Here is a 14,325-nt window from a genome sequence, read left to right on the forward strand (position 1 = left end):
TTCTGGCATCAAATTAGCCTTGAAACAAGATTTGGACCCTGGGGGCTCTAACACAGGAGGCACCCTAAGGGGCCACACTGACCCTCAAACATCCAGAGGTGGGTCCGGCCCCACCTACGGTACCATTAACAGTCTGGACTGTGTCCCGCATCGTCTCATAGGTCGCCCTTCTCCACTCTGACGCATCACCTACTCTCAAGCCCACTTCCCAGGACTCAATTTCCCTGCCTGCAATTCCCGCTACGTCACCCCGCCGCCGCCGCCGTCGCAGCCAAACCCCGGAGTGGACCTTGGGAACGTGCGCGCGAGCGGCGCACCAGACATGCGCGAGCGGGCCCCGGGCTCGGCGCGTCGAGGATTCAGGTAGCGCGCTGTGGCACCGCCAGTCACCGGTTCCCTCGCTACAGTGGCCCCTTGGAGGCTGCAGCCACCACTCGGGCCCACCCAGTGCCTTCGCCTCCCTGTGAACAGCGCGCCGCTCCACCGCACGGGGGCCCTGGCCGGCCGCGTCCTCACGTGCCGAGGCCGCCGCAGTGACCCCGCCCCCGGGCCGAGGATGTGAGGCTGGCCGGGTGTCCCCGCACCGGGCCCGGGCGCCGGGAGTCGGCGGCTCGGCAGCTCTGGGCGATGGCCCTGCTGCCGGTGCTCCTCGCCTCCTGGGGCCTGGGGCAGTGAGGGGGCCGGCGGGCGAAGGGAAACGGCCCCGGCGCGGCGGGGGCCAAGGGGCCGCGGGCGACATGGAGGGGGTGCTGTACAAGTGGACCAACTATCTGAGCGGTGAGTGGGGGGCGCGCCAGGCGCCGGGTCCTTTGTTTGAGCGGCGGGAGGGCGGCGTCGGACGCGCGTTCCCGGGGGGGTCGGGGTCACGGCCCCTAGTGAAACCGGAGAGGCCGGCACGGGTCGGGGATACTTGCCCAAAGCCGTTCTCACGGGGCCGTGTCACCCATGCTGTAAGGACACAGTCCTCTGCTGGGGCTGGGTGAGGCCCATAACTGCCCTTTCGCTTCAAGGAAAGCTACAAAATGCAGAGGTTTGGGGTGACTGGAAAGGCTCGATGCCCTCGGCGTCAGCGGGAAGGAGGCGCTGACTCCCGCAGTGGGGGTCTTCTGGGAGCCTATCGAATTCTGGCGAAGGAGCTGGTCTCGCCCGCCCAGCAGAGAGGTCGGAAGGTTTCCTATGAATGCTAGAGGTGACTTGGAATTCCAGAGGTGAAAGGTCCTTTTTCAAACAAAGTCCCCAGTGCAAACACTTTCCCTTTGTCACTTTCGGAGTCATCTGCGTGCGGACCAAGATACCAGAATTCCATCTCAATAGTTCAAAGCTCCAAAGTATGTACACGGTTTTTGCTTGTCTCACTTGAGCGTTCTTTTTGTTTTACAGACCCAGAAATTCCCACAAAATGAAACGGTAGCAACTGTTTTTGTTGCACTGCTGAGCAGAATGGCTTAAAAATATACTCTGCCCCCTTTCCAGTGTGTGGAAGTACCTTCCTTCATATCTTGTAAGGTCGTAACTATTCTCCAACCGTGAATATGATTCAGAACAAGCATATTTTCGTTTTTGCAACCAGTCTTTAGTAAAAGCCTTCTGCATGCTAGCAACTGTGTTAGGCACCATTTTGGAATTAAACTTTATTATGGAAAAAGAGCTGGGCACTTTTAATTTTAATAGCAGTGTAGTTGAAACCAGAGGTATTCCCAGTATCTCTTATAGTGGGAGAGATATATTTTCCCAGCCTTTGATAGAACAGGACAGTTAAAAAAAAATTCATTAATGTTTATTTATTTTTGAGAGAGAGAGAGAGAGCTCAAGCAGGGGAGGGGCAGAGAGAGAGAGGGAGACACAGAATCCGAAACAGGCTCTAGGCTAAGAGCTGTCAGCACACAGCCGGATGCAGTCTCCAACTAATGAACTGTGAGATCATGACCTGAACCGAAGTTGGCCGCTCAACCGACTGAGCCACCCAGGCGCCCCGGGACTGGACAGTTTTTTAAATGTTTTAGTGTGGTGATGCTCTAGGGTAGTTTAAGGACTCATGTGTCTGTGAGGATCATTTGGCATATTGACTTTGATGAGGTTACACAGCACAGCCAAAAGTGCACCTGTTGGCTGTACCCAGAATCTCTTCCTTTTGCAGACTGTGGTTAGAGGTGAGTTGTTTATTTTCCTGATACTCATTAGTAAAGACTGAGTGAAGAAAGGTGTTTTAGAAGACCTGGCCTTGGCTTTTGAGGACTTTCTTTGATGTCAAATGGTTCAATTAGATGTGGGTAACTCGTGGCTAGGCTTTGGTGAATGTCCAAGGCTCATTAACACTCTGCTAATCTAAAGGGAGCATGCTTGATCCGGTAATTTGTCTTTCAGGTATCTCCAGGTTCTGAGATATATGGATCTTAACCCCTTGAGTAAAATTTAGTGCCTGGTCTCTCACCCCTTTCCATCACACATGCTTTTTAACTTTTTTCTTTCATCCTGAACCCTCTTCCTTCTTTTCTTCCATCCCCCTCCCCTGCCTTTTTTTTTTTTTTTTCCCCTCACTTTTCTTACTCTCATCCTCCTTTATATAGAAAGTTTAGTCTGTGTGTATAGTACCTGCTTCCTGGTTGTTTTTTTTTCCCCCTGACTATTGTTATGTATTCTTCAATACAGCAAAATTTCTCTAGAAGGATCTTTTGGAATCTTTATCATGTGATGCCTGTACCATCTGTCTAGTTGGAAAAGAGTCTCCTTTTTTCTGCCCCAAGTAAGAGAAGTTAATTCTGCGATTGGCGCCAGGGTGGAAGCCCTAAAAACGGGAGCCTGGAGCCATTGCCAGAGGCAGCTGTCCTTATATCATGCTGCTTGTTCCCTTGACCCACATGCCACCTCGTTGTGGGCATAGTGTTCACAGAAGCCCATCACACCACCGGGTACTTTTACTGGATATACTTAGAATTATTTTTTAGCACACTGTCTTTCATCAGGAGATAAATTTACTTTGGAACGAAATGGCATAGCCTAGGAGGAACAAATGCATTGTCGTTTCGTCCACCCGCCTATGTGAGATAGTCTCCCAAAAGAACATAGTGTGACTGTTAATGACAAGCTTTGATGAAGACATTACTACTTTTTCTTCTTCTGATACTTGTTTTTAAAAGTTACATTAAAAAAAATTTTTTTTTATGTTTATTTTTGAGAGACAGAAACAGAGCATAAGCAAGGGAGGGGCAGAGAGAGAGAGAGATACAGAATCCGAAGCAGGCTCCAGGCTGTGAGCTGTCAGCACAGAGCCCGACGTGGGGCTTGAACTCACGTACCGTGAGATTGTGACCTGAACTGAAATCAGACGCTTAACCGACTGAGCCACCAAGTACCCCTAAAAGTAACATGTTTTCGGGTTGCCTGGGTGGCTCAGTCGGTTAAGCGTCCAACTCTTTTATTTATATTTTTTTAACATTTTATTTTGTTTTTTGAGAGACAGAGGACAGGCAGGAGAGAGGCAGAGAGAGAGGAAGACACAGAATCCAAAGCAGGCTCCAGGCTCTAAGCGGTCAGCAGAGGGCCCGATATGGGGCTTGAACCCACAAACGTGAGATCATGACCTGAGCTGAAGTTGGATGCTCAACCAACTGAGCCACCCACGCACCCCAACGTCCGACTCTTGCTTTCAACTCAGGTCATGATCTCACGTTTGTGGGTTCAAGCCCCACATCAGGCTCTCACTAACAACATGGAGCCTGCTTGGGATTCTTTCCTCCCTCTCTGCCCCTCCCCCGTGCTCTTTCTCTCTTTCTCTCTCAAAATAAATAAACTTTTTTTAAAAAGTAATGTTTTTCCTTAGGGTTTTGCACACAGTAATTTTAAAATAGATATCCCAGGGGCACCTGGATGGTCAGTCGGTTGAGCCTCCCGACTTTGGCTCAGGTCATGATCTCACGGTCGTGAGTTCGAGCCCCCGTCAGGCTCTGTGCTGACAGCCGAGAGCCTGGAGCCTGCTTCAGATTCTGTGTCCCCCTCTCTCTTTGCCCCTCCCTCGCTCGCACTCTGTCTCTCTCTATCTCTCTCAAAAATAGATAAACATTAAAACAGATATCCCAGCCACAGTTTTTGTTCGTTGTGAATTTTTCTCTAAATGGTCATATCTGTTTGTGTAATTTTGTCATGCCCACAGCTTGATATGGGAAGCCTTTTGTCAAATCTGAATAGAGAAGTTAGGAAATCAGTTTGTTAGCTGATCCTTTTAATGCTTGGAGGATATTGTTAATTTCATTTGCCATCTACTGTGTTGTTACCTACTATTATGTTAGGCACAGGGCAAGCAACACTGAACAACACGGACACAGTCCCTGCCTTTCTTGAGCTTACAGTCTGATGGGGGAGAAGGACGTTTATTGGAAGTACTTAGAAGCGTGTTCCAAGTGTGTGTGAGTTGGGGAGAAGGGAAGAAGAGAAGCTAGTTTGGGTCACTGGGGGAGGCTTCTCTGAAGAAAAGATTTAAGCAGAACCTGAAGGATAAATAGAAGCTAGCTAGTTGGCGAGGCCAAGGCAGAGGTGCATTTGGAGGCTGTGAGGAAGAACTTTTTAGCTACGGGGAATGTCGGTATGAAGGCCGTAAAGCAGGACAGAGGCGAGCGAGTGAGGAAAGGAAAGAAGACCTGAAAGGCTGCAGAGCTTAGTGTGAGGCTCCAACGAGGCTGCAGGGGTGGATAAGAAGCTTGAAAGGCCCCTGCCTATCTCTTATGCTGGTGTAAACACTATGGGGCGGTAGGAGTATATGAAAGAGAGAGAAATGATGAGAGTGTTTAAACACTTACTTTGTTTGCATTTATTGTCCTTTGCCAAATACTGTAGTTATTTTGTGAGTTTCTCTTGCCTCTTTAATCAACCGGTAGGTATCATTTACTGAAAGTTGGAAACATCATCAAACCCAGAGAATAGCATTTAAATTGCTTGCATGAGTATAGTACTAAAATAGAGAAATAGAAACAGTCTCTTTTCCTAACACACTAGGCATATGCAGGTACCCTGTGCTCCTTAAAAGGAAAATGAAAAAAGAGAGAGAGAAAACTCACGTGTATTGTCTTTAACAGCCCTGAGCCATCCCACTTTTTAAACATCAGAACACCAGACATTCTGGAATTTAGCGTCACACCTTCTCTTTAGACATTAGAGGATTAAACCTGGAATGAAAAGGAAATATGGATCAAACATTTCACAAATCCCTATAGTGTGTGAAATGTAGAGCTAGGCATTGTATGTTTGTTATTCATATTTTTCAAGCCCTAAAAGTTGGTCAAGGAATATTATACCCGCTCGGTTGTAAATTAATAGTAGAACCATAGTTGAGGCATTAAAGAGACCTAAAATCTGATACCAGCTCTGCCGCTGCAAGCTTCAGACTCACTTTACCATTCTGAGCTTAACGTCTTCCTCCATAAAAATGATGAGATTTACCAGTCAATAATTACAAAAATAGTAAAAGATTTTGCGACGTTCTAGGCACTATTCTAAACATTTTACGAGTATTAACTCATTTAATCTTCACATCCATTTTCCAGATGAAGATACTGAGACACAGAAAGGTCAAGGAACTGGCCCAAGGTCACACAGTTAGTAAGTGGCTCCGGAGTCATTGCTCCATTACATAATACCTTGAAAGGTCCTTCCTGCTTGATCATTATATAATTCTAGCTGATTCATAATGCACCTATATTTAAAATATGTTGACCTAGAACAGCAGACTCCATTTGGGGGTAGGAGGAAGGGAGGAGTTCAGGAGTGAGGAAGACTTTGCTCAGTGTTGTGCCTATGTTTTGTCACAAGGAAATTTTCTGAACTGTGCTGTGAGCTTTCTACTTTGCCATTTTAGGTCCCTTTCCTGCCTGTGCAGCAAGCGGGAGGGCTGCTGCCCTGAGCTCTATCCAGCTGCAGGCTTCGTGGGCCTGGCCAGCAGGTTAGGGCACAACACATTGCAGTACTGCATTCCAGAAATAACAAAAGCTTGCATCATGCTGACCAGATGGTTGTCTGGGGAGGTGCGATAATTTTGCTTACTGCCCCCCAACGCAGCTTTAGGAAGGTGACTCTTGCCCGTATACGTTTGTGCTGTGTAAAAAGGACATCTGGAATGTGAGTGATCCAGAGCAAGATTCTCATGGTCTCGTAACCACTGATCCAGCATTTTTTGTTGTTGTTTTAACATCTTTATTGAGATAATAATTCACCCATCATAAACTTCACCATTTAAAGTATACTAGTTAGTAGTTTTTAGTGTGCAGTCATCGCCACAATTTAAAAATATTTGCATTATCCCCAAACGAAACCCAGTTAGCATTCACTCCCACCCCACCCCACTCTTACCCTCGACAACCACTAATCTTCTGTCTGTGTAAACTTGCCTATTCTAGACATTTCATATAAAGGGAATCATACATTTTATGTGTTCTTTTGTGACTGGCTTCTTTTACCTGGCATAATGTTTTTTGGGGTTCATGAATGTATAGCATCTATCAGTACTTCATTTCTTTTTATTGCAAATAATACTCCATTGTATGGATATACCATATTTTGTGTATCCATTCTCAATTGGAAATTTGAGTTGCTCCATTTTTTTGGTTATTATGAGTAATGGTGCTGTGAATATTTGTGTCGGGTTTTTGTGTGGACCTGTTTTCATTTCTCTTGAATATAAACCTAGGAGGGGAATTATTGGGTTGTATCGTAACTCTTTTTGTTTAACAGTTTAGGGGGAATCGGGGCACCTGGGTGGCTTGGTCAATTAAGCATCCGACTCTTGATCTCAGCTCAGATCTTGATCTCAGGGTTGTGAGTTCAAGCCCCATGTTGGGTGTAGAGATTACTTAAATAAACTTAAACAACGACAACAACAACAAAAACACCACACAACCAAACTTCTCCAAACTGGCTGCACCATGTTACAATCTTATCAGTAATGAAAGAATTTCTTCACATTCTCACCAACACTCATTATTATCTGTCTTTTTTCTTATATCCATTCCAGTGAGTGTGAAGTGTTATCTCCTTGTGGTTTTGATTTATATTTCTCTAATGACTGATGATATTGGTCATCTTTTCATGTGCTTATGAACCATTCGTGTGTCTTTGGAGAAGTGTCTATTTACAGCCTTTGCCCACTTGTTGTTTGAGCTCTTTTTTCATTATGGAATTATAATTCTTTATTCTGGATACAGGTTCCTTATCTAATATATGATTTGCAAATATTGTTCCTGTTCTGTAGATTACCTTTTACTTTTTTGATGGTCTTATTTGTAGCACAGAAGTTTTTAATTTTGGTGTCCAGTTTATTGATTTTTTTTTCTTTTATCGCTTGTGCTTTTAGTTTCATTCTTAGGAAACTATTGTCTAACTTAACACAAAGTTATAAAGATTTACTCCTGTTTTCTTCCTGAGTTTTTAGTTTGAGCTCCTACATTTAGGTCGGTGGTCCATTTTAAACTAATTTTTGTGGGGCGCCTGGGTGGCTCAGTCGGTTAAACGTCTGACTTCAGCTCAGGTCATGATCTCACTGCTCGTGAGTTCGATCCCTGCATCGGGCTCTGTGCTGACAGCTCGGAGCCTGGAGCCTGCTTCAGATTCTGTGTCTCCCTCTCTGTGCCCCTCCCCTGCTCATGCTCTTTCTCTCTCTCTCTCTGTCTCTCAAATATAAAATAAAACATAATAATAAATAAATAAACAAACTAATTTTTGTGTATGATGTGAGTTAAGGGTCACCTTCATTGTTTACATTCTTTGCCATATCCAATGTTCAACTCTTTATTCATGATTTCAGTGACAGGGCCATGGGCCAGTATGTTCAAATGCTTTAAATGAAAATGGTTGAAGTCTGTAAGCCCTGAGTTGAAAGTTCTGCTCTGCTACTTACTAATGCTGACACCTTGAGCAAGTTACTTAATCTCCCTGAGCCTCAGTTTTAAGATGACAGCAAGAATAATAGCCATACTAGGTTTTTTACAAAGATGAAATGGATAACATATATGAACCTGTCTAGTACATAGTTCACTTACTGTTAGATTAATTGGACAACTGTTTTGATCAATGATGCCAGAAAAATTCAGTTGTTGGTTTTGTCTGTATGCAAATTGAGTCTCCTCATTGGTTCTGAAAGTGTATGTATTCTGAATTCTTTTTTTTTATGTTTATTTATTTTGAGAGTGAGACTAAGCATGAGCGGGGGAGGGGCAGAGAGAGAAGGGGAGAGAGAATCCCAAGCAGGCTCTGTGCTGATAGGCCTGTGCTTGAACCCACAAACCGTGAGTGAGATCATGACCTGAGTGGCTATCAAGATTCAGACGCTTAACCAACTGAGCCACCTAGGTGCCCCTAACCTGAATTTTTTAAATCCTCCTTTTGGAAGTTGGAGTGATATAACCTATAAAGGAAAATATTCCAATGAGCCATCAGAATCTTGGAATTGACTCTGTAGTCCTATGACAGTCATTGTTTTGAATGAATGCTGATTACAGATCACATAATTCTGTGTACCACTGTAATGTTGCCTCTAGCAAAAATTAATAATTTGTTAAGGAACGTAAGAGATATTAGACCATTGCCTTATTGGCACTCCCTCGAAAGCAGCACCAGTCTTTCCATTAATTCTGATGTGTGATGTGGTTGGAGATGTTAGGAGTGGTCTCAGGTCTCAGGTCTCAGGTCATTGATGTGGTCTGTGGACAGGAGGCCTGAGGACCATTGTTCTCAGACTGTACTCTCAGTGTTCGATCTTTTTTTTTTTAATTTTTTTTTTAATGTTTATTTATTTTTGAGACAGAGAGAGACAGAGCATGAACAGGGGAGGGGCAGAGAGAGAGGGAGACACAGAATCTGAAACAGGCTCCAGGCTCTGAGCTGTCAGCACAGAGCCCGATGCGGGGCTCGAACTCACGGACCGCGAGATTGTGACCTGAGCCGAAGTCAGCCGCTTAACCGACTGAGCCACCCAGGCGCCCCTCTCAGTGTTCAATCTTTACCATTTCCTGTTACTGTTACTTTCATATTGTTTAGAATTGAGCAAAAGCCCAGTTAAACTCCATTAGGAATAGATTTGGAACAGGTAAGAAAGTAGGCATCGGAGCTTTGCTGGACAGAAAACAAATGAATAGACAACAGGGAGGTCCAAAAAATACTGTGATGCTTGGGCATTTCTCTCCCTGGATCCATTTTCAAGTTGGCTGGTGGAGGGTGTGACAGTAGCAGCAGAGATGGAAAAGTGGGTAACTTAGAGTTAGCCAGAGAGAGGGCTGACCTTTCTCAGTATTCGTGTTACATCAAAGGAAGCAAAATATCATTTGCTTGAGAATCTACTCCTTTAGGTAGAATTGTTCCTGTATAGTCCAAGACAAGGATGGCTCTGTCTTGATTTTTAAATACCAGAGGAAAGGTTTCAACAGTCTACTTTTAACACAGTCTAATAGCTCCCCGTCAGTCATTCATTCACTGAGAATGGATGGAACACTAGCATCAACTCTTACTATACTCTGTGTGGATATTAGGGATACTGTTTTGAGTAAGACATGATCCCTGGTCTCAAGGAGATAATAGGCTTGTGGCTGTCCTTCTTAACTATGAAAAGTGCCTTTCTAAATTCGGCTAAATTCATGATTTTGTCCCTTAAGCCTTTACATGGTTGCTTCAAGGCTATGGCTTGACAAAGCTCAGAAGAGCTACACTGCATGTAGCTGGTCCCTAGGTGTAGGGGTTTAGCTCTTACCTATCATCCTCTGGAGTCTTGGAATTTTAAAGGCAAATTTGGGGCATCCCTGACAGGCTGGAATGTTAAAGTCTTTGGTCATCCAGGTTGACATCACAAATATCTTTTTGCTTTTCTTAATGTTTATTTGTTTTTTTGAGAGAGAGAGCGAGAAACACAGTGTGAGCAGGGGAGGGGCAGAAAGAGGGAGACACAGAATATGAAGCAGGCTCCAGGCTCTGAGCCGTCAGCACCAAGCCTGATGTGGGGCTCAAACTCACAAACTGTGAGATCATGACCTGAGCCAAAGTTGGATGCTTAACTGAGTGAGCCACTCAGACGCCCCATGGGATAGGATTAGATTACCAAGCCAAGCCAAGCCTGAGAGTTTTGAATTGGTGGGGGGTCACTTGGGATTTCTGAATAGGAAGAAAGAACAGGTAAAAACAGTACATAAGGAAGATTCAGCTGGCTAAAACATGATAAGGGAGGAGAAAACACTGAAATAACAGGAACACAATGATGATGGAAGGGGAGGAGGGAGGCAGTATCCTCCATTTCACAGATGAATAAACCAAGGCTCGTAAGATAAATAATTGACTTCGAATCACACAATAAACCTTGAGCCAGGTCTGCCTGGCTTTTGTCCTTCCCATGATTTTACACCATACGCCTCAACATGGGCATGGTGTAACAGTGAAGGCAAGAGTGGAGAAGAGTGTGATTGGACAAGACTTAGTGACTGACCTGGAGGGATGGGGCAGAAAGTGACCCTCAGGTTTGGAGCTGGGGTAGTGAGAGGTTGCTGGGTTTGTTAAGAGTGACATTATAATCAGAAGGAAGATGATGTGTTAAACCTTAGATACTCAGTTTCATCCGTCTGTCTGTTTGTAAATTGGAAAGTAATGCCCAGAGGAATTAAGTGACATGCTCAAGATGACACATCTAGATGTTATGAGTCTGAACTTGGACAAACAACATTTCCTATTTTCTTGAGTAAGGTGATGGTGGAACATATGAGAAGCATTGCCCAGAACAAATAAATATAACCAATGTCCAGTTTGATAGCCCAAAGCACAGACAGAGGTAACTTACAGCAGGCTCCAACAGAAGGTTCTAAAGAGAATTTGATTTAATATATTGTAATTATAGTCTCCTCACCATCTGCATGCCTTACTCCCCAGTAGGCTGTCACTCTTTGAAGCCTGGGATCATCTTTTCTCGTAATCTCCAAGCCTGGCAAATTATAACTGCTCAAAAAATGCTTTGTGAATTAATTAATGGTAAATTAAGAAGCCTGTAATTTAGCTAGTGCTTGGTTATTATCTGTTACTATTAGGGATGTCTCTTCCTTCCTCCTTCCCAGCTGCAGCAAAAGTCTTATGACTGACCTGGCAGAAGAACCCACAGCCTTGTTATCCACTGTCCTGTCTGGAGCTCCTCTGGGGAGGCTGAGCTATGGGCAAGGGTTTTGATGAGGTAGAATATGGCTGAGCACCCATAGCTGGACACGGAAAACACCAAGACTGTGGCGGTCAGGACTGAGTAACTGCTTTGCTTCAATTTAGAAATGGTAGATTTTCACACCATTAATGTATCTGTAAAATATCTATAACATATATCATGACCATCATGTAATATATATGAGTTATGAACACAGCAACCATTAAGTTATGGTGAACAATTAAGTCTTGACTCACCACTTCAGAAAGGTTGTTAATTCTGTGAAGAAATTTAATCTTTCTTGACACTAGTTAATTTCTCTTGAAATAGATGCTGCGAAAGAATTAAGTTTCCTGTTACTTTGAATCAAGACAGAGGTTTACAGGTTTTGAAAACTGAAAGAGACTATTAAACTCATGCTATAATTCTGTAGAAAAGGAAATGAAAGTCAAAAGAAGTTAGAGACGAATTCAGCCCTTTTGCTTCTTCTCTCTGTTCCCACTTGATTATGGTCACTAGTTTTTCCTCTTATGTTTGATGAAGAAGCACCTTTTCTTCATTTTTTTCTTTACTTTTGGCTTAATTTTCTATAAGAGATTTAAATAGCCCCTTCTTGTGTTTTTCTGCATTTCTAAACAGCAGTATTTCGTTATGGATTTTTAAAAATTTACAGTGTGTTAATGTGGGGTTTTTTAAATCTTGTTTTTATTTTCTGTTAAACAATAAGATTGTCAACTTCTGGTTTCCCATAATATTTAATTGGCAAAAGTTCTTGAAGAAAGTACGATCGGTTTATAGGCAGAGTGATGTACCGTAGCATGAGGTTAACATTTCATTTAGTGGGTGTCTTACTAGTTCTATTTAAGAGTATTGTTATTGGGCCAAGATGGAGTAAGTTCACTGTAGTCTCTCTCCCACTGAGACTAAAACCTGAACAAACTACTCAAGTGCCTGAGAACTCTGAAAAGTAAATTATAGTAAGCCGACTGGGGAGAGAAGACAAAACGTTAACAACCACCATGGTAAAGATGAACACTCTTGAAACAAATGGAAAGATATAGATTCTTAGCAGAGAAATAGAAACTACTAAAAAGGACTAAATGGAGATTTTAGAACTAAAAAAGTATGATGTCAATATTAAAAAAAAAATCACTCAGTAGATGGGCTCAGTAAAATATAGATGACACAGGAAAGAATCAGTGAACTTGAACATAAGTGAATAGAAATTATCCAGTCTAAAGAACAAAGGAAAAAAATGAAGGGAAATAAATGAATAAAACCTTAGGGATACAAACTTCTACTTACAAATAAGTCCTGGGGATATAACGTACAGCACAGTGACTATGGTTAATAATACTATGTTGTATATTTGAAAGTTGCTAAGAGAGTAAATCTTAAAAGTTCTCATTAGAAGAGAAAAAATTTGTAACTCAATGTGGTAATAGATGTTAACTAAACTTATTGTGGTGATCATTTTGCAATATATACATAAATCCTGTTGTTGATGTTAAATGTCAATTGTACCTCAAAAAAAAAAAAGCACATAGAGTCAGGGACCTCGGAGACAAGAACAAAGGAGACTATAATTACATTTAGACTTTGGAGAAGGGAGAAGGGTAAGGAGTAAGACATTGGTGAAGAAAACAGTCTTGAAAAAATGATAACTGAAAACTTATCAAATTAGGCAAAAGCTACTAATTTACAAATTCAAGATACTCACCAAACTCCAAGCCGTGTGAGCTCAAAGATATACCATACGTATAATGAAACTGCTGAAAACTAAAACACACAAAAAAACAAAACAAAACAAAAAAACCTCAAAAGCAGCAAGAATAGAAAGACACAGTACGATAGGGAAACAGTTTCAGTATCTGGGATTTCTTACCAGCAAATGTGGAGGCTAGAAGGCAGAGTTTAAGAGTTAAGGCAAAATAAAAACACCCTTAGATGAAGGAAAATTAAAATGTTAAAAACGGTTCTTGAAGCTGAAGGGAAATGATACCACAGGAAACTTAGAACATCAGGATTAAAAAAAAAGCAACAAAAATGGTAAATATCCAGATAAATATAATAGACTCTTTCTTCTCTTTAAGTTCTTTAATATGTGTATGACTGTTGGAAGCAAAAATTATAACCTCATGGGGGGATGGTTGTTATATGTAAATGTAATACATATGGTAACTATAATATAAAAGGAGAAGGATAAAGGACTTCTTTGGTTTTAGGTTTGCATATTTTACTTGAAATAGTAAAATATTATTTCTTTTTTTTTTTAATTTTTTTTTTCAACATTTTATTTATTTTTGGGGGGACAGAGAGAGACAAAGCATGAATGGGGGAGGGGCAGAGAGAGAGGGAGACACAGAATCGGAAACAGGCTCCAGGCTCTGAGCCATCAGCCCAGAGCCTCACGCGGGGCTCGAACTCACAGACCACGAGATCGTGACCTGGCTGAAGTCGGACGCTTAACCGACTGCGCCACCCAGGCTCCCCTAAAATATTATTTCTAAGTAGGCTGAAAAGTTAGATGTCTATTTGTTAAGCCCTAGAGCAACTAATGAACAAATACTAAGAGATACAGCAGAAGATGTGGATAAAACGGAGTCATATAATCCAAAGGTCAGGAAAGGGAGGAACAAAGTAGCCAAAAACAAAACAGGAAACAGAAAATTAATAAAGCAGTGTCCCTAGTTCCAACTATATTGATAATCTATTAACTGTAAGTGATCTAAACAGATAAAAGACACAGATTGTCAGATAGAATGAACAACAAGACCAAACTATATGCTGCCTTTGAGATCTTTAAATGTAAAGATACAGATTAAAAATGAAAGGATATACAAACATAGATGCAAAAATCCTCAAAAAAATATCAGCAAATTGAATCCAAAAGTGTATAAAAAGAATTGTATACCATGACCAATTAGAATCTATCCCAAATGTGCAAGGCTGGTTCAACATTTGAAAATTCATCAATGTAATCCATTCTATCAATGGACTAAAAAAGAAAAATCGCATGGTCATATCAGTAGACAGAAAAGCCATTAAGCAAATCACCATTCATGATAAAAACTCAGGAAACTAGGAATGGAAGAGAAGTTTTAAAGAGTATTTTTAAAAAATCCACAGCTAAGGGGCACCTGGGTGACTCAGTTGAGTGTCCGACTTGGCTCAGG

General features: G+C 42.3%; 1 protein-coding gene across 3 annotated transcripts in view; it reads left to right on the forward strand.

The window, feature by feature from the left end:
* Positions 1-296: 296 nt before the first annotated feature.
* PLEKHA8 (pleckstrin homology domain containing A8) overlaps positions 297-14,325 on the forward strand; it is a 62,864-nt gene continuing 48,835 nt past the window's right edge. For 2 of the 3 annotated variants that reach the window (XM_043589181.1, XM_043589180.1), the window contains exon 1: positions 327-777. In XM_043589181.1, the coding sequence (XP_043445116.1) occupies positions 738-777 (40 nt within the window). In that variant the 5' untranslated portion in view covers positions 327-737. Of the gene's footprint in view, positions 778-14,325 lie in introns of all 3 variants that reach the window. The other variant, XM_043589179.1, reaches the window with a different exon arrangement.

This window comes from Prionailurus bengalensis, chromosome A2 (genome assembly GCF_016509475.1).
Source record: "Prionailurus bengalensis isolate Pbe53 chromosome A2, Fcat_Pben_1.1_paternal_pri, whole genome shotgun sequence".
NCBI classification, from domain to species: domain Eukaryota; kingdom Metazoa; phylum Chordata; class Mammalia; order Carnivora; family Felidae; genus Prionailurus; species Prionailurus bengalensis.